This window comes from Echeneis naucrates, chromosome 10 (genome assembly GCF_900963305.1).
Source record: "Echeneis naucrates chromosome 10, fEcheNa1.1, whole genome shotgun sequence".
Lineage (NCBI taxonomy): Eukaryota > Metazoa > Chordata > Actinopteri > Carangiformes > Echeneidae > Echeneis > Echeneis naucrates.
In genome coordinates, this window is record NC_042520.1 from 9,569,591 (window position 1) to 9,591,140 (window position 21,550).

Sequence of the window (21,550 nt, forward strand, 5' to 3'; positions counted from 1 at the left end):
TCCGGTGTTTTTCTCACCTGTGCTCAGAATAAAACAAACTTGCTGCTCACTCAGTAATTACTGACAAACATCAACACACAGTGCAATTCTGTATCCACACAAATAACTAACTACACATGCATACACACAGTACAAGAGCAGTGAGGTGGTAGCCTACCCAAGCTTTCCTTTGATTACCATTCACTGGAGGATAAATCAATTTCAAGGCACAGATGGACTAGCACACATCGACTACTTGGAAGAGTGCATATTCAGAGGAGAGTCTGCATTATATTTGTAGTAGTTAGCAATTCCCATGAGACAGACGAAAAAGTAATAACAGAGAGAGTCAGAGGTAACAGTACTCATTGCTCCCAAAGAGTTGTGTGTGTGCGCATGAGGATGGGATACAGAATCATATATTAGCATTTCTTACATTTAGTATACAACTATATGGTACTTATCTAGTGGATTATTAAATGCCTCTTGAGAAAAGCTCAGTTTACCCCGGGCATGTTAGGCCTCCACTGCATGGCAAGTTCTTAAAAACAGAGTACTCCCCCTAAGTATAGATGTGATGAACATAGGAGAGAGGCAGTGAAGCATTTTATTTTTAGCTGTAATAAGTTAATAGCTCCCATCTTATACACGAGTGTACTGAAATTCTCCTTATAAACAGAAAGAAAAATAGCAACCAAAGGAAGGACTGACGACAGGGTGTCCTTCTGATGCAGAGGCAGATGGCCAAACATTACAAAAAGTGACCACTGCAAATAGATTGTGCTTCACAAAGCAAACTTTCAGCCTCCATATTGTTAGATGTTGATGCATCTTTCAGCAACAGGACTGACAGGACTATAAACAATCATACCATAGCAGTGTGTTTTTTCTATGGTTGGCTTGTTCCATTCCACACAGGTCACACTTGATGAGTTTTAAAACCTCCCCACCATATGGGTGGGGAGATTTTAACTGTCATTTGATGGTTCAGTAGTACAGGTTCTGAAAATACTGCAACAGGAAACTAGTGATGAAAGTGACACACAACTTTCAAATGCTCCCTTCTGCCAAACAACACACAATTGTTGCAAAGCTTGGCTTTCCCTGTTTTCCTGTGCTGATTCACAACAAACCTCCACCTATATCCACTTTTCCTCCACTGCACACACACCAAAAAATAAAAAAATAAAAAAAAAAAATCTCAGTAAAAGAAGCGAGCTGTGTGCTGCTGTTGATGTGATGCTGTGATATCAGAGAAGCAGAGCGCAGCAGCATGAAGCCTTCATCTGAGCAGGGAAGTGTGTCAAAGTGAGCAACAGACAGCAGATCGCTAGAGACCTAGGGCAGCACTGGGGGCCTCTATATCCTCCTACACCTTCATACCCTCATTCTCCCTCTTACCCTCATTTTGCTCCATTACTGTTTCTCTTACTCAGTCACAGTGTTCTATTTGATCCAATTCAAGCAAAGACATGCAGGGCTATTAATAGAAGGGTTTTGCTTTTTTATCAGCCTGTGTCTATTTGTGGCACTCAGAAGTACAGAGGGCTTCCTGGCTGCTGACGTCAGCAGTGCAGCGCTGCAGAGAGATGGGGGGAATGTGGGAGACAAAGGGAGAAAGGAAGACAGAAAGAATGAGAACAAATGACAAAGATGGAAACAAAAGGAAGCTAGGACAGACAAAAAAGATGCATGACATTTAGTTGTTGGTCGAGAATTTGCATGAAGCCTCTCAGGGGATATTAGGTTTATTTCTGTATGTGAGATGCAGGTGCAAAATGAGAGAACAGTTTGTATACCCATTTCTCATCTTTTTCTGACATAATAACAGACGACATGGGGAAAACTGAGTGGTTAGGATAAGGAGCCCCTCAAGAGAGGCTGGATTAGTGGAAAAACGCCAACCACACTGCAGCATGGGTAAACACCATCAGCAAACTCAGGACACCAACTGAGTCATAAATCACATGCACAGGCACAAACACACAAATGCAACATATTCACAAACAAACATACATTCTATGCAGCACACATCCCACACTGATAATCCCTGTGCGTACATGCCAGCAATAGGCATTCTGTGTGAGAGGTGCCCACATGCTTGGTGGTTTACTCCCACATGAGTGTTCTGCATTAGATCACAATAATTTCACACATTAACTTACAACTGTTCAAAAACCAACACTCTTATCCTTTAGCCGAGCCTAATAGAGTTAAACCAAACCAGAATAACAGTTGGAGTGTCACTTTAAAGTATAGATGACAACAAACGCCAAGGGGCAAATAAACACTGAAATGGATCTGCTATTGACGATTGAATAACTTTGTGACAGCTGGACGCTGATATTTCTCACTTTAACAGACTGCTTTGCTTTTGGACGCAGTCACTCTGTGAGCTGATTCAGTCAGTATGCAACAAGAGAAAGCACATCCCTCGTGAGCAGCTCCAACACCAGAAATTGTTTACACTAGAAGGCTGTTTGACACAATAGTTTACGTTACGGCTAAAAAGAGAGAAGATAGTTTCCATCTCTGTGGATCAGAAAGGGATTGAGAGAGACAGGGATGATAGAAGACCAAGAGCAGATGTAAGCAACACATTTTTTGTGTCCCCCACTTCAATTATGAACCGCCAGATTCCAGAGAGGAGAGGAGACTTAAGTGCACAGGCCAAGGGAATAAGGATGCCAGTCAATACACTTTAGTCAGCACAAGCTCAGTTTCCACTTAGGAAGATAAGGCAGCACACAAAGCACAAGCCAACAATGGCAGACACACAGAGAATTTAAAGATAATTATATAAAACCAACCAAAATAGTTTTTCTTTTCAGTGAACCGTAGCAGTGACAATAAAATGTTACAATTTTAAACTAGCTTTTCTTAGATGGTGGAGAACTGTCGTAATTTTGGGTGAGTGACAGTTAAGGTAAAATATTCTCAAATGCAGGAGAGTATCCTTTCAACTGTGTAACCCAATTATGGAAAAAAATCTTTACAGACATAAAAATAAAGCCTACATGTACAGAGCCTGTAAAACCCCTCATTAATTGTCTTGATCTATGCATGATCAAACAAAGCTGGAAGAAACAAAACAAACGAAACAAAATTCTAACTACTACTACTACTACTACTATTCAAATGGGCACTTATTTAAAAATATACATCTTTGTTGGGGGGGCGCCTATGCTTAATCTTGAAGCTAAATGTATACATCACACTTGAACTTGAAATATATGTATATCTTAATGTCGACAAAGGCCTTTTGTTTTTAATGAATGTGTTCTTGGGACTTATATACTATGTGTAGTTGTGTATATAAAGACTAGAAATTTACACTTGGCTCACTAATACCTTGTCATAAATTCACATTCAAAAAATTTTTCTAAAGTAGCAATGTAAAGCTGCAGAGCTGCAAAATTTTAACCAATTGATTAGATTACAGTAAAACACTACATTTGTCTCTCACGAAACAAAAACACACCCAGCTCAAGCTGTGACAGCTTCAAAATTACAGGCACAACAGGTCTTAATGAATTCATTATTCCACAATAATACACAACTGCTCTCTCTTTGTGTTGGAACACTGACAAAGCATGTCCTTACCTGCACCAAGAAGATGATAAGGAAGTAGAAATTGGCAATTCTTCTAAACTGTTCAAACAGGTTCTTTGGTAGAAAGTTCCACACTGTATACTGTGGGAGGAAAAAAACATCAATGTAAGTAACAGAAACAGGTTTTATACTAGGGGTGAATCTTTTACTATCTCAAGATTCAATTACCTTACGATTGTTGGGGCTACGATTTGATTCAAAACGATTTGATTTATAATGATTTCTGCTTCAATCTATAGGTGTGCAAAGGACCCTCTTGCTCTACTCCAGTCTGCTTCACAAGGCAGAATGACAAATGGAGACATTTCAGTGTCTTTTCCCCTTTAATTAAGTTTGAAACATTTATCTATACTTAGATGGAATTGTTGCAGAAAAGCAATATCACATATTGCTTCAGTAACAAAAGTCTTTATATAAAAAAAAAAAAAAGTGCAGTTAAACATGGGTTCCCAAAGTGCTTAATCCTCATTTTGCAAACCTTGCACACTGTGAAGCTCATGTTAAGCTCGGTCTTCCCGAGCCTGCGGTAAATAGGGCCCTGCGATCATGAAAAAAACTCATTAATTCATTACAAACACAGAACAACATGGAACTGGCCAACATTTTATATGAACTTTTTTTTTTTTGGATCCCTGGAATAAAAAGGAAAGAATGGTCTGGACCAGACCAGACTAGACCAGAGATGGGACCTCCCCAGAGACTAGACCCCTGTGGAGAGTAGAGACTAGACCAGTTCAGACCAGACAAGACGAGACACCGGACCCCCAGCTTCAGAGACTGCCCACCCCCCAAAGACTAGACTGGACCTCTTCAGAGACTAGAGACTAGACATGACGAGAGACTTGACCGCTCCATAGAAAAACTGGGGGGAAAAACCAAAACAAAACAAAAACAAAAAACAAATATGAAGAGTGCGATTCGATTCCCGGTAGGGGCACCTGAACGTGTCTAAGTTACGGACTGGGCAACTGCAAAGAACGGTGACCGCCCCGTTTTTTTGGAAAAAACTGATTTTATAGGTTAAAACCAAATTGAGTCCAAATCTTTGCCTTCTACGAGGACAGGGCCGGTTGAATATCTTTTTCCTCCATTATTGTAGTTTCCTCCTTGTGTTGGTGCTTTCATGTGTATGTTCCAGAACCGGCTCTGTGGTGACGTCAGGACGTCCTGCATACAAATTGGAGGCAGACAGCCTGTTTTTTTTTTTTTTTTATTGATTTTGAGACATTTTAAATCAATTCTGAATCGTAGTAAATGAGAATCGTGATTCTCATAGTAATCTATTTTTGGCACATCCCTATTTTATACTATGTGGACTGCTTTTTGCTGTTCTTTGCTGAATAATATTCCTGCATAATTTCCGCATTCAGATCTGATTTTTTTTTTTTTTTTCAGGCCAATTTAGACAGGTAAAAGAAGGGCTTGGCAAGGGGAGAGAGATTAGAGCCGTTCAATATTCCCAGACTGTTGCATATGTGTGTTCTCACTGAGCTAGAGAAGGTGAAGAGGAAAAGCAAATTCAATGGCTTTGACTCTATTTGCACTGCCTAGGAAGTCAGCCCTTGTGGGACTACAGGTATTCCATTGATTCAAATTAGGGATTAGCTCCTTCATTTGGCTATTTTTGAATGCAGAGCCAATGAACATTTCAGGATGGTGATGGTCTCTGTGTTTTGTTCCTTTTTAGATGCTGATACCATCAGGCCTTAACAATCACTTATCTACATAAATCCCTGGGAGGCAGTTAAATAGTACCCTGCTAGATACAGAACACTTGGAGACTAGGGAGAAAACGCACAAAAAACATTCACACACACACACAGATACACACACTTATGCAAGGAAACGGCAATAAGGCATTGTTTATGAAGGGAAATATCTGTATGGTGAGTGTTGAATTGCTAAGGCAGCAAAATGGCCCATCTCATTTTGTCATAAAGAAAGAGAATGAAAGTAAATGAGAAAAGGTGGGTGGCAGTGGTGACCATGGTGGTGCAGTTGCAACTAGGGCAGGAGAAGAGAGGTGGAGACTGGTCATTTCAGAGCGCAAAAGAAACAGAATGATGGAGAGCTGAGGAATGGAGGAGCATAAACACCACAGCTGGGGTAATTAAAGACTGTTTACCCTGACATACTGGCAGCAGCCAATTGATTGGCCCATCCTCACAGGGACCCTCTGCACCACTATAAATCCTACTGCCATCTTACTCTCACACCACCGCCTTCTCCCCATTACTTTCACCCTCAGCCGGCTGCTGACACAGGATTGAGGGGTGAGGTTTAGACAAGGTTGGAGTGTGTTGAGGTGGAAGGGGGCGTGGAGTTTTCTATCAGAGCCAAGGGGAGAGGATTGAATTGCCCATCCTGCCAGCATACTAATAGCATCCATGTATTTCACTGCCACAGCCAATGTTCCCCTGACAGACAAATTGTTTCTTTCCGTTGGGAGGAGCATGTGGAAGCAGTGGGCCGAAGAATACAGTAAGGAAAACCCAGGGAAGCTCAGGATTGTCTGAGTTCATTTTGTATTCCAAGTGTTAGATAAGAGAGGGAAATGCCTGGAGGCACCCAAACATAATATGAAGAGGGGCTGAGGGATAAACAAAGGCAGAAGGGTTTCATTTTGGTATACAGCCAAACTGGAGTCTTGGCATGCACATGGGAGTGAGCTTCTTACCTTTGAGGACACAATCCTGTTATCACAGAACTTGGGTGGGTTGATGGCCTCATTGGTGGAGCCTGATCGATGACCAACATATATAGTCCTGCTGTCAACTCTTCTCTCATCACCGCCAAGCTAGAGCAGGAAAAAGCAGAGGGTGTTGGGAGATGGTGAGAGAGAAAAAAAATTAGACAAGAGAGAACCAGCCTAATCAAATCTAACAAAAATAAAAGCATATCATACAAGAAAAAAAATTAGTTGACGGTAAGCCAGAATTTCACCATCAAATATTAAAAGATCACAAAGGATTTGTTCCCAGTTTTAGAGAACCCGCATTCCACACTGAAGTCAAGAATTAAAAGATTAAATTTTCTACTGTGGTGCGGAAAATTAAAAAGACGTGAAAAGCACTCTGCTGAAAAATTGTTGAGTACAAGCCAATAACTCAGAGTAGGGACAAAGAAAGTATGACAAGGGTCAACACATCAAAATGGTGATTGTGGATAGGATATATCTTAATTTCCTTTCCCCCAGGTGGTCACTTTTCAATGATTAAGTAGTAGTATATGTGGTCAGCCAGAAGAAAAACATTGCGGTCAGGTGTAAGAGATTTGCTATGTTTTCATGACAGCTGGCAAGGTAAAGACACAAACACATTTATATATGAGCACAGAATGGCTCAAATGTCTCAAAGAGGACAAGCCCAGAAACCAGGTACTAAGCCAAACGCTAATATGAGGTGGCCTGGTCATTGCGCCGGGAAAAAAGTGGAAAGGGTGAGGCACAAAATAAACCAAGGAAGTCAAGTTGTTATAACTTTATAAAACGTATCCTTATGCAAATCTTTTCCTATCAATTTCTCTTCTTGTTGTTCTTATTCTTTCTTGATTTGTTTTTCCTGCATGTAACGTAACCCTATCCCTAACCCTACAGGTTTTAAGTAGGGCTGAAACAAATAATTCAAGTAATTCCAGTGCCTCAAAGAAAAAGATCGAGGAATTTCCTCTGCCTTGAGGACTGCCCAGTCTTCAAGGATGATATGTAGCCGACAAAGGTGCCTCTCAGCCTGTATCCACTTCTCTCGTCTTAAAGGATAATTTTTTCTGTTCGGCAGCTTCTTAAAACTTAGATCAGGGTTCTTTACCCTGTCAGTAGTGCACCCTACCACAAAGCAACTTTTGGACATTAGTTTGTGTTCGCTTGCACACGGAGAGTGTCAAGAGACATCTTCACACAATACAAAGTCATCGGAAAGCTCTTGACTGTTTGACCGTCCAGTGTGGGCGGGACTTAAATGCGCTCTGTCTCTATGGAGGAAAGACGTGACAACCACGAAAGCGATGATAAAGATCAGTGTCGATTGTCTAAGAAAGGAAAGCAATTGCTCATTATTAAGTGAAATGTCTTATTTTCACATGTATATTTATAATTGCTCTTTAACCAAACAAAAACGTGTTTTACCAGATTAATCGATTAGTCAGTAGAATACTTGATTACTACAATATTCAATAGCAACAGCCCTAGTTTGAAGCTCAGTTCCTTTTATTGTAATTAATTGTTTCTCTTTTCTTTGTTGACTCTTAACGGCTGTTTTCTGCACTGTGTGGAAGTGACCAGATTAATTCTCGTGTGTCTGATGTGACCTGAGGCTCTAACTCCACATCACTACTTTACTACAAGTTGGGCCATGCATTCAAAAATTAACATTCCTTGTAAAGTACTAAATTATATTTTTCTAAAAAGCCAAATTATTTCTGTTTTACATCAACAGTTGCAAAAAATAGATTTGGTGCAATCTAGATTTGTAATGAAACCCAAGACTGATCTAGAATAAAGATCAAGCTGATTCTCTGTCACTAAAGAAGTTTATTCATCCAATGTCACGACTGCACACAAGCATACACCAAATCTTTCTGACATGACACAGCCATGTGTAACCTAGAAATCTTGGCCTGCGCTACTCATTCAGTGACCTAAATTTCTTTCCTAGCATCCAACACACAAGGAATCCCGAGGCCTAACAGTGGACAACCACCAGGGCTGGTGGACAATGATAGCAACAAAGCCAGCATACTGGATCAGCCAGAACTGTTACATCCAAATATGCTCTCACCTCCTTATCCTCCTTTTCATTCTCAAGGATTTTCCTTACCTCGCCATGTGGAAAGTCTATTCCCACCTCTTTCAGGGTTATTGTAACATACCAGTCAATCAATGCTTTTCAAATATAACAATGCTAAATTGGGTGTATGTCTGTAGCGCTATCTCAGCTAACCAGAGATATCGCTTATGGTATCACTTATTAATAAGTAACTGGCTTTATGAAGTCACAAGTCACATTCATCTTTATAAGTTTTTTGGTGACCATATCTTCAACTCCTTTTGAATATTTCCTATCTCTATTTTCAACCCAGCAAAAAATGTAGATTTGTTGAGAGGGGGAGGCAAATTACCAACTTCGTACTCCAAACTATGATACATCTTACAATGTGCTGTGCTGATACTTGTTTTCCAGTTTTCCCCTTGTTAATATTGCACTCAGAAAATGGGTTGTGGCTTCAAGTAAAACACTCCAGTCCCTGTGAAGTATGGCTAGGCAATTATATATTTAAAAAAAAAAAAAAAAAAAAGAGAAGAAGAAGAAGACGGGGTTGGGGGAATAACACTTGGAACTTTGATTACTACTTTACCAAAAACATGCATTCATACAATACTGCTTGCATTCACTCAAAGTAAGGTGGCAATGTGAAACATGCTCTAACTCTGAACTTCAAACTCAGTCCATACTAATATCTTTTAGTCAGTTAGAATACATGATTTTTGCTGTGTGTTTACGCCCAGGGTTGTTTTCGTAGTCCGTTTGGCCAGAAATATCCAACGCACCTGTGATGTGTATCTTATCAGACCTGACTACAAGACAAGTGGTGAATGCAACAGCAAATACAGGATAAATAATAAATAAATAAACCTAATGCTACCAACTGAATATGAATACGGCAAGTGGACAGTTTAAAAATAGACAATTGCGGTCGTGGTTTGGGGGGGATTGATATTCATTTGGTTTGAAGTCCTATTCAGCCACAATGTGAAGAATTGTGGAAAAACTGTGTAACCTTTAATACTTATTTGGTCTACTGCATAGATGTATGCCAGTCTCTGTTTAATGGTGTGTGTTAGCGTTTGATGAGATTAGTTTAAAGATGAAACATCTATATTACCTATTCTTTTCTCCTCTCCTTTGTCAAAAACATTATTTCAGTGTGGAACCTACCCACCTCTTAAATACTATTGTTCTCAGTTCAAGTTCTGAAGCTTTTACTGTGTTTGTAAATTATTAAGGTAATGCGAGGAGGGGATCTGCTTTATGTACTATAAAGGCTAGCAACATGTTTATTGAGGGAGCACATAACCATGAGCATCTGATCCTGGACAAACGCCAATAAAGGTGTGAATTACAGCCACCTGGACAGCAACCTGCCCAAAGTCGGCTGCTGACAAGAGGTGAGATCAAACAATAGCCTAAAGCATTTGCAAACCTAATTTATATGCATGTGGGGACAAAAGCAAATTACATAATTTAAGTTCACATAATAATTTGCTTTTAATTAATGGCTAGATAACACAAAATAAAAGCAAAATTCCTTGACTTCATTCTAAAATATTTACCATCATCTCTCCAGTCCAGACTAGAGAGTAGAGCCAACAGGCTTATATAATGCTCCCTTATGCATGAGCAGCCATGTTCACACCTCAGTATGGCTGTCAAATCTACCATCCCCAACCCACTCGGCACATACTGACACTCCTTCAGCACGACCGGATGGACCTGGCTGCCAGAGGATGAAAGGGAGAGAGGGAGAGAGTGGGAGGAAGAAAGCTTGTGAGAGAAAGGAGGTACAACAGGATCCAAAGACACAAATGCATCCAGGTTTTCTATTCAAACAACAACCAGCCCCCAGGAGGAGTAGTCAGCCAAGAACACCCCTGTGGACTACCATTTTTCATTTATTTGAATGCAGTGTGTCTGGAAGTTATTCTTCCTCTGTGTACTCATTTACAAATGTAACAGCAGTGTTCCCGATGCACAATACACCAAGCAACAATGTTGGACCAGAAAAAGCAATTATGCACAAAAGGCTGCGCAGACAAAAATATAAAATGCAAGTAAGGAACAATTTACAAACCAAATTAGGATTGAGTCAAAGGACTTGCAGAAGGATCTGGCTTGTACTTCAGAGTTACAGGTCAGACAGTCAACATTAGAAGTTGGCTGGCTTCCACAAATCCCTATTCACTTGTGTCCATCACTTTAGGATTGATTATACACAAGAGCCATGCTAATGCACAGTTTCAAGGTTGTGTGGCTATCAAATAAACAACCACTAATGTTCATGTAACCTTGGTCAACTTCGTTGCACACAAAACGACCTATTTAAGCACACTCTGGGTCTCAGGGGTGATTCTCCAAAAGAAATCTTGGCACGTTCATACAAATAACTCATGCTGAAAATTAGATTCTACATTAAATGAGGAGAGTTCATGCCCTGAAGTCCTAAAGATAAGAAGGGAACTATTGAATAGTGATTAATTTAGTAGCAGAGTCACTGTAAATTTTAATGCAGTTCAGACCAAAGGGTCCTATTCATTCTATTTACATGACCGCAATGCTCAGCTCCAAACTAGTGAGCTACAGACCACACAAGAAATGTTAATGTAAGGAAAAATACAACTGATTACATTATCTTTTCCTCATTGTCAAAGGGCAAGGAAAGTCTTTCAGTGCCAATGATGTTTGCAAGCGAAGCAAAAGTAGCCAAAAGTCAAGTGCCAATATGTCAATACCAAAGTAGCTTCATCCTTGATATAAACGCATCAGCTTCAAAAACCTGGATGGAGATAAATAAAGCAAACATCCAGTGGTCGATTGAGCAGAGATTTAATTGCTCAGTCAGAACTAAATAGTGCATTAGAGAATTGAGCGTGTCTGAAACTTTACATTAAATTATGTTCTAAATTAAGTTATGCACACTCTGTGAAATGAGCACAAGCTGGGACAGGGGGGAAAGGTGCTCCACTAAGAGCGGAGTAATGTACGACTGCATTCAGCTGCTGCCAAATTCCCAATGATGACACGGGTCTGATGACACTGCCTCCTGTCACACCATCTCACTATTCAGTAACTATTCCACTTTGTAACAATCTGCATGCTGTTATCTGAACAGACACACTATAGAATGACAAAGCCCCATATGCTGTAATACAATCAATCACAGCAGTCATCTCCTGACAATACAACCTTGGTGAACATTGTTAAAGTGTAATTTTATAGAATGTTTAAATGTAGCTGACACCCAGAGTGGCGTACAGTCATTACTGGTGCTGTATGGGTGTCAGTGTAAACTGCATTTTGTATTGTACCAGTTCTATTGTGTCATTTTTTTTTTTTCAGCACACCACAAGGTGAGGCATTGTCCTCCCTGTGAAGGTGGTGCATCATTCAGCCTGAAAACCTCTGCATTTCTAATATATGTGGGCAGATCTGGGGAATGCTTTCGGATAAGTGAGTACATTGCAGTGCAACCCAAACTGTCAAAAATAATTAGTTAGTAATCTTAGTTAAGTGAACTGCACTATGAACTAGCTCTGCAACGAACAATTATTTTAATTATCAATTGATCTGCAGCTTGTTTTAATCTATCAATTGTTTAGTAGATACAATCTATCTCTAAATTTATAAAGTCTGACCAAAATGTGTTTAGTTTGTGAGAGAAGATAGGATATTTTTCTGAGCCAAATTTTTTACGTTCACAAGTATTTCAACAATCAATCATTATGATCTAGTTTCCATGATTTCTTAGACAAAACCCGTCCTCACTCACATAAACGTGTCAGCAAGTATGTCAGAAAGCAAGCATTAAGCGCATATGCTCACAGGACTTCTCTGAACAGCAAACTGTCTTCAGACGCTTGCATCTTCAGCTGTTAGGGTGATGACAAAGTTGATCTGCTTGGCTCTAACAGCTTACATGTGCAACTCTAGGCAAGGCGTGTTTGGTTTAAATTAATCTGGCAAGCATCTCTAAGCAAACAGCAAATAAAGGCTTGTGACAGCAGGTGTGACACCAGCACAGCCAGTATTATTTTCCCTGACGCAAATAGATTTTGTGGTCAAATAAAATCGATTCTGTAACTTTTTCTTACCAAAGTGCTGAAGCGAATGGTAGCTAAAAATGATACAGGAGGTTATGTCTTCTTCTAATCAGTCTGCTCCAGTGACTTTTTCATCTCCTACAATAGTACAGTATCAGGCAATATAACAGGCTCATTAAGTACAGAAAGCTTCGAAAAACAACCTCTCAGAAAACTTACTTAAAAAGCATTTTAAGAAGTGTAAGGGAGCTGTGTAAGGAAGGAGAGTGCACTGGAGATCCACACTTGCACTTCTTTATGTCCTGTACATGCAGTGATAACACTCTGCTGCATGCATAGAATGACAGATTGGTTAAGTCCATGTTCTCATTAGACCTTAGTATCCATTTAATGCAATTCTATAGACAAAAATGACATTGACACGGCACTTGTGTCATTCACAAGTGCACGAGAAGAGTAGACTGTGTGAGTGGCTCACTTCATCATATTTACCTACGTAACTGCTGCTTATCTGCCCTATCAGGCTTTATGACGTGCTCTGAGTTTATGTGGATTCATCACAGGTCAACTTTAGCTGGCATTTAGTTCAGTACCAGCTAGCAATTTCCTTAAAGCACAAAGAAAAGAAACTGAAAAGACCCCCAATTGAAGATCTGACATTAATGTAAATATGATACAGTCAAAGAATAATGGAATGAATAAATGTCAGAGCAAATTTAATGCAAGGGGAAAGTTGCATGCGTTGAATCAATGTTATTAGTCACAGTGCTCACCTTTCTTTCATTTTTTTCTCTCTGTCTTGTCAGCCCACTTTCAGCTTCAAACATGATCATTCTGTCTCACAAAATGTAAGTGTCTAAATTTTGATTACACATCCCACAGCTCAACTAAGCAGCAGAGAATTTATAGACGCAATATCCAATATGGAATACATAGAACAAAGACATAAAAACCTCACACCAAAATTGAAAGTTTGCTGTTGTCTACAAGCAACAAGCTAAATAAAGCCATTTCATTTGGCCTGATTCAAGGACAAAACAAATTTAGAATTTAAGTGGACTGAATATTCAATCAACTTTTTATAAAAAATTTAGTATTTCTTCATTTAGAGTAACTTAACCATTTTAATATAGCGTAGACACAACTTTTCAATATTAGTCATTACATAATTTTTTTTAACTGGATTTTTTTGGTTAGAAGGACACTGGAGAAGAAAACTAATTGAGTTCTTTGAGTTCTTTCTACATTACTAGATATCAAGGAAATACCATCATCAAAAGATCAGTACGATTTAAAATGTAATTATAAAGGTGTTGTTCAAAGAGATCAGGCTAGTAGGCTCAGATGGAGATCATTTATATAATCAAGACAGGAATAAATTACAATTGCTGAAGATATCTTCTGGTATGGATGAAATAAAACAAATCGTGCTAACCAAGCTAACGTGAATACCATTTTGGACTGTTAAAAGAGGAACTGTAAAACTCACAGTTAAAATTGCTGATACCAGACTTCTCTGATGTGCAGTTACGAAATACTATGTCACATTAAAGTGCATGGGTACAATTGAATGGGCACAATGTTACAGAGCTCCACTTACCAAAATTTAGTTAACACAGCACCTCTCTCTCTCAAAAAAAAAATCCATATGAACAAGAGTATTACACAAAAAGGCTACCAATGCAAGGACAAACACTACTTCAAAGTGAAACTATAACAGGAGTTACCTCCATCATGGATTCACCAACACTTGGCTTATGGCACAGTCTACATTCTCCATGTCAGAGGCCACCCTTTTCTCTGTCCTCTGTCCTTCTGTTTGCACATAATGTTGAATAGCCCCACAACTTCAGCTGAGGGCTGATCCTAAGAAGCTGTTGTGGATAGGCAAAGGCTCATTGTTCTACTAGCATCCCTCCAGCTGTACAAGACAGAGCGTACCGTACCAAGGGCTGGTACTGGCCTACATTACACCCAAGTCCCTCGACAACAGGGAGGAGGGGAAACTCATCTAGACTTGCACTGGGAGCTGCTTCTTCAACCATTTGAATGCTACAAAAAGCCACAGATACATCTGTGAAACACTTTTAAACAATGCCTATGCTCTACTGGCACCTTTTGAACTGTCTAAATATGTAAAAACTATTACAGACGTTGGATGACAAGTAGCCCTGTGATGAAAGAATTTTCCCCAAATGAAAGAATGAAAAGCTCATTAGTATCTGTCAATGTATCAACAAACTACTCAAATCTTTGGTGTATAAAGTGGGAGCACTGTGGAGAATGGAAAAAAAAAAAAAGGCAAATGAGGCTATAACAGGAAATGCGTGAGCAAGTCACACAATGCTGACAAGAAGTCTGCAGTCATTCAAATAGCTGAGGCACACTTCTCCTCAAAATAGTCTAAAGACTACACCAAAGACACGAGATGAGCCTAAATTTCACAACACAAATCTTAGAGTAGTTATAGTCCCTGAGAAAGTTGTATTTTAAATGGTAATTTACAAAGAGTTTGGTGTTGGTTTCAAGATCACATTTTATACCTCCTCAAACTTGAACTTTGTCCCCAAAGCCAAGCAAATGAGCTTACTAAGTCCTGGAGAGAATGAGAAAAGTGCATAAGGGTTCTTACAGAAAAAACCCCCACACTGTGTTTCAAGACCATAGAAAATGAGCTGATTGCGAGCTGCAGCCTCGTCACACTTTAATCTATAATTAAAGAGAATTTTAAGTCATGTAGCCATAAATGGAGTGTGGTTTTTCCAGCCAAGTGCACATAGTCCCTGTGCTCTGTTTTTGTATGCATGTGTGCGACAAAATCACCAGATTCAGCTATTTAGATGAAGGTGCTTGATCCAGCTGCTTGTTCTACAGAGCACATGGGGTGTAACCTAACCAACCTGCAAACCACTATAATCGTTTTTAGTGCCCCCCTCCCTCAACAATGTCGGGCAGAGAGCCATGCAATACCAACAAAAAGGCATTTACAGTACACCCTACTGCTGACAAGATTTTAAATAAATCTCCATCTCTGCTGATGTCATTATCTTTAATAATGTACCAAGCTACACTGGATATAATTGCTATTCAATTAATTATCCTTATACACTGCATAGGAAAGCAACAAAGACTAATGACAAAAATCAATGAGGCTCTTTCTTTCCTCTGCTCAGGGGGCATGTTTGATTTGCGTAGTTTTTTTTCAACAGGCATTTCCTCCCACAAAACTGTGACCACATTGAAAAATTCACTCCCTGCGACTGAGCAGTATTTTGTTATGTTTGCAGTGGAGATAATCATTGTAGGCTGTTGCTTATCTGAGGTGTTCATACAAGTGTACGTGGGTGAGAGCATATTTGGATGTCTTGCAGTGCCCATTAAAACCTTACTTGGGCTCTGCTGTTCCTATTCTCTGTGCAAGCTACTAACCTATCATTTCAGGTGACAATGAAAAACTCGGATGACTAAACATTACAGTTGCTCCGTCTCTTCTCTTCCCTCTGTGCTGAGACACAGGCACAGACCCCCCCAGCACCCGCCCCCCAAAAAAAACCCCTAACATTTCAGCATTCTCTCCACATCTCACTGCGAATGTTCTGAGTAATGCTAGAGCTGGAGCATGGCAGAGAAAGCATCTGGGTGAGCCTTTATACATATATGAATGACAATGATGTATTCTGAGTGCCACTAGCCTGGCAAGGATACATGGGTCAGGAAAGGGAGGAGCGATATGAGGAGAATTCAAAATAAATGATGCAACCTGAATTATTTAGAGGTACAAACTGAGAATTCAACCTAGCTTTTAAAAGGAAGTGAAAACTTGCCGCAAAAAGCCATCCATGGTCCCCCTGTATCCAACCAGAACCACCCACTCCAATGTTAACAACTACAGGAAGGCTGAGAGTGGATCCATTAGGTAGAAAAAGAGGTGGAGATGGGCAGAGAGGCTACAGGTCCACCCTCTGTTTTCCCAGTTTGTCAGGTTTGAGTCACACAGGACTCCTCCACTATATTTCATCCCCCTGCTATTGCACAGCCAGTCGTTTGTTCCTTCACCACTCTAAAAATATTCCTTATCCTGCTGTGTTGCAGATGAGTTCCTTTGGCTGGGTGGCCATTACTGATCATAGTGCTGGAGACCAGATGGAGAGAGGAAGGAACAGAAAGAAATCAGCATAAGCAATTCTGTTTGCCAGCCAGTTAACGTGCAAGACTAATGGCGGCAAAACCAAGCACAGTTCTGATCAATACACATCTCTGCTAATCAAACGAGCCTGATAAATCAAATGACCCCACGTGCCTTGTATGTTGCGCGGCCTACACAATGCACTCTATCCCTAACTGCTCACCCAAGAGTGACAACTCTGAGAACTTCCATATCACATTAAATAGAATGACTCTCAACAGAGCAGATACCTTCAGATGTAAATGATTAGCTGGATCTTACATATGTCAAAATAAATATGTCCAATTTTATACATCAAGATCAATGATGACTGCCAAGGATTTTTAAAACTGCTCTATCTTTCTCTATAAACACATCAGGACCAGACTTTAATGGTTAGCTCTTGGCCCATGCCTCTTCTAACCACTGACAAAAAAAAAAAAAAAAAACACAGGTGAAAATTTAACCTCCTTGCTATTGGTAACAAAAGCTGCAAAGGCGTAAGACATGAGTATGTAAAATTAAGAGTGGCCTCAAAACAATAAAGAATATACTTTTGAGGCATTTTGCTGAAGGGCAGATGATGCAGCAAGTACGAAATACATTTTACATTACTTAGTGCCCACAATGCAGCATAATGCACATTTTATTTCATAACAAAACCAGCAGGAAAAAATATCCTTTCATTTTAAATAACTGATTATATTTGACCTTGTATGAACAAACGATGTGTTCATAAAACATCCTTAATATGTATGCTCTGTGTACATGCAAACTTTATCTACTCCTAGTTGTGCTGGTGGGTTTGGTGCATGTTTACATAAGTTTATGTTCCAAATATCACCGTCATTGCTGCTCTTAGTTGACTTGTGAAACAGGTTTGCAAAGCTACAAAATTTTTCTCTTCACACACACTTCAACGTTTTCTTTTACTTTTGCTCAGATCACAGTCAAGCAGGAACAGATCTGATGTTAGCAGGGTTCTGTTCATCAACCTGCAGCAGCTAGGACAGATTGAAGAGAGCTGGATTGGAGAAAAGGCTGGGAGAAGTCCAACTGAGTAAGAGAGTATTTTTGACTACTCTATGAGGGCCATAAAATACAACTGAATTACTCAGACTTTCAGTCTTAGTAAATTACTAAGAAAATCTTTGTAATTTGAAGTTACAAAAATTCAATTCAGCCAGGGACTTTCACCACAAAAAGTGTGATGTATGCCAAGCCAAAAGAAAAACACAGCTGAAAGCAAAAAACAAAGGGCAAACCTCAAGATAGAATCACTCACCATTATTTGATTGGCTCTTCTTTTATAAGATTTGTAATATGACTGTAATAAAACAGATTACAATTTTTAAGGATTATACAACTAGATGCCCAAACACCACACAGATGCTGCTACTATTAAAAGACAGATCTGATGATGATGCAAAATCATTTTATTTTGTATTGGTGAAATTAAAGCAGTTTTATGAGATTACTTGTCGTTTTTTCCACCTTGTATTGTTCACAATAACACATGGAGAGGGCAGCCTGCCATCTGCCTCAGGTAAGAGGTAACCAGAGACACTAAGAAATTATCAATAGGTTGTTTTTTCTTCTTTATAATTAAGTATTTCTGGTGATGAGTAACGATTTATATAACATTTAATGGATTCATATGTGTCACTAATGCTGAGGTGCTGCCTGGATGACAGTGTTTTCATGTGTTTCTGTTCTCCTTGCTGTCAAGGCAGGGGCTCCCACAACAAATACTATCAAATTTCTGCCAGACTCCACTGCTCACACATCACACTGCTGTCTTCAAGGGCTTGAACGAACATCAAAGGCAACCGTGTGATTTTGCATTCTTGTCAGTGCATTACAACCTCTGGAGATTCCCCCCTGATGAAAAGCCCAGCCCCACTCATTCCCTCAGCCATCTTTAATGATTTTCCAAAGACACACTAAGGGATTAGTGGCACAGTGCATCATAGTGGAAGAGTCAAATCAAACACATGAAGCCTTTTCTGTCACCCTCTCTATCTTTCTCCCTCTTCATGATGCACATGTACCTCCCATGAGCAAAAGGAGACTGGTGTGAATCTGGAGGAAGAGAGCCAGAACAACAGATAACGGCACTGTGTGCTTCAGTGACAGTGGCTGGCTGCTCTGCACAAAATATTATTTACAGCTCACACTGAGGAGAGACTACAGCAGCAATCCTCTCCAGAAGGAGGAAAACCAGCTGACCTGGCAACACTGAGAGAGAGAGACCAGCACAAGTCAAGCACAATGATTATTATATTGCTTCTCCTTATTCGGTGTCGGTATCTACACTGCCCAGAAAGCCTGTGGGGGATTCAACACACTGGTGACAACAGGTTACTGCTGTATAGGAGGAATGATAAATATGCAGTAAAGGCAGTTTAGCATTTACGAACCCTGCCTTGCAGAGAGTAACTCCACTTTTAACCAGCTCACTCATGACTGATGAATGCATGAAGGGCAATGAAAATGGATGAACTTTGAAAGGGTAAGCATTAGATTGGTCAATTGAAAAATATGATGTCAAAGCATTTCATGTTGGCAAAACACCAACTTCTTGTACTGAACAAATCCAGTGGTCACATATACAGTAACAATAAAGAATAATTCAACAAGAGAAAAACTAGACAATCTCTTGGCAACTGATTATTATTATTCTCATTAGCAATGATGAGATGTTAATGGCATTATTTGAGTAAGCACTGATCATATTTTGTTTATATAAAAACACTTCCCAAGCTCTGAGAGACCAAGTGATGTATTTGAATGTCCAACAATCCATGTCCAATAATGAAAAGTGTCTCAACTTAAAGAGGCATTTGAGACCTTTTGGGGGGGGGACAACTACAGACAGGTAGGTTAGTTTTACAGGTGACTGCAGTCCATCTGATGAACTGCACACACACCGAGCAGTCCTCACGTGTGAACTGTAAAGTGTAGTTTAATGATCCTGACAATGGTCGTGACTTCCTGGCTGACAACAACTTACCTAGTTAGCAGTTCAGCTAACTGGCTGACCTGAAGAGAGACCACAGCTGCTCGGTGTCGACAGGCTGAGTGAAGTCACAGTTTCTCGGAAGTGACAGAATTTCTCAGGCATTCATAAAACTAAGCAGGAAAAGGAAATTAACTGGAAATCTGCGCCCAGGGTCTTTACGGGCAGAATCCCAGTCCGGGAGAAAAAAAAACGCTAGCAAGAATAGCTGGACGTCATAAGCTAACAATATATATATTTAATGTGTGTTTGTGTGTATGTGTGATGGCAAACATACCAATCGGTTCAGTCTCCTTCGTAGCATCTTCCTTTAGTCTTTTATTTCCCAACACAGATGAACTCTTCTGATTCAACAGACACCTCCTGGCTCTGCTTCAGCTTCTCGGCGGGGGGGGGGGACTTCACATGTATATTAGTTAACACGCTAGCTCCTTAGCTATCTACCACCTACTCTACCGTTAGTTCTAGCTATGTGAAATGCCGCAGCGACGCTACATCGTGTCCATTTTGTTTGATTTCGGTGTCTTAGCACCATTCGCATTATCTTCCCCCCTGTCTGTTTTCCGCGTTGCAGCGGACTACTGGCTCTTCCCTCCGCCCGGGGCTGGCACGGTATCTGACATTTCGCGGTTGTGAGTCCTGTTGCTGAGACTCGTACGAATCACTTGCCGCTCTCCAAAAAAAAAAAACAAAAAAAAAACAACCTTAACAACAACCTTAAGATAAAAATGGAAAGAGTCGGGTTGTGACTGAGAAACTGCGAGGCGACTCTGCTAGAAAGTTCCTTCTGTGTATTTGTTTTTTTTTTTTTTTTTTTTTCCGGCGGCCCCGGCCCGGCTCTCCGGTCCTCCCCCTGTCAGACTGAGTTCTCTCCGGCAGCCGGCGGCGGCAGCGGTGGTGGCGGCAGCAGCAGCCCCGCACACTTTCCCACGTTCACAGGCTCCACCCGGCGAAGGTGCGGCGGCTTCGGCTCGCGATGCATTGTGGGAAATGAAGTCTGAACGGCGTCGAACTACACGCTCACAACCCTGCATGTTGCACTCCGACAACTGCATTGGAGGGGGAGGGGGATTTCTTTTTTATTTTTAAATATCGGCCCATCCTTTACGATATAACAGGGGGATAATAAGCAACAACAAGTCCAAGAACATATGAAAAAAATCTGTTTGCTTATGACGCGATCAGCCAACAGAAACTATGACTGCCGCTGGCTCATTCGTGTATCCTCTATGGTTTCTAGTGTCAATATCTTAATGTTAACTCAACACAAAAAAATGTCATATGAGCTCCTTGTTTTGACAGAAATTCTTGTAAAATTTAACTGAATGCAAATTGCAGTGAAAAAACGTAACTCTATTATTTTTTAAATATATGAGAATTCAGTGATGCAATATTGTAGAAAAAAAAATCACTTATCACCACCAGTTAGTATAGATAATACTAACTATGGAGCTCACCAGATTTAATGTGCAGATGTTGTGAAGGCGTATTCTTTTGTGTTATTGATGAAATATAGAAATGAGCTAAAGTATAATGTTAAGTAACATTGTCTGTCTCAACATATGTCACCTTATGAGCTATTTGCAAAAATTACTATTATGATTATTACAAACGTTACATAATATACAATAATGTAATGCAACCACATAAAATTCAAGGCTGCTGCTCTATTAACTCTAATCAGTACATTTTTCCTCAAAGGCTATTTATTATTCTGTAAGGATTGTCATTTTGCTATATGACTGTGGCAGATGTTCGTTCAGAATCTGCAATGTAATTGTGGTCCATTTGCATTGTTGAAATGTGTGGTTTTAACAGTTGTCACAGAACACACTTAACAATGATATCAAATGAGGAAGTTAGCAGTTTGAACAGAATTTTATGCACATAACATACACGTCACTGAACAATGCCATCTGAAAGCTTTTCTATAGTTGGAGTTAATGTTGCCTTTGGCTACAGC

The 21,550-nt window shown here is 40.0% G+C and overlaps 1 protein-coding gene across 1 annotated transcript in view; it reads right to left on the reverse strand.

Moving 5' to 3' along the window:
• Positions 1-20,516, reverse strand: part of atp11c (ATPase phospholipid transporting 11C (ATP11C blood group)) — a 39,377-nt gene extending 18,861 nt beyond the window's left edge. Inside the window, exons 1-3 of the mRNA XM_029513254.1 lie at positions 19,865-20,516; positions 6,269-6,388; positions 3,583-3,672 (exon numbers count right to left, since the gene is read on the reverse strand). Of these exons, the coding sequence (XP_029369114.1) occupies positions 3,583-3,672; positions 6,269-6,388; positions 19,865-19,891 (237 nt within the window). The 5' untranslated portion in view covers positions 19,892-20,516. The remainder of the gene's footprint in view (positions 1-3,582; positions 3,673-6,268; positions 6,389-19,864) is intronic.
• Between the last annotated feature and the right edge of the window lie 1,034 nt (positions 20,517-21,550).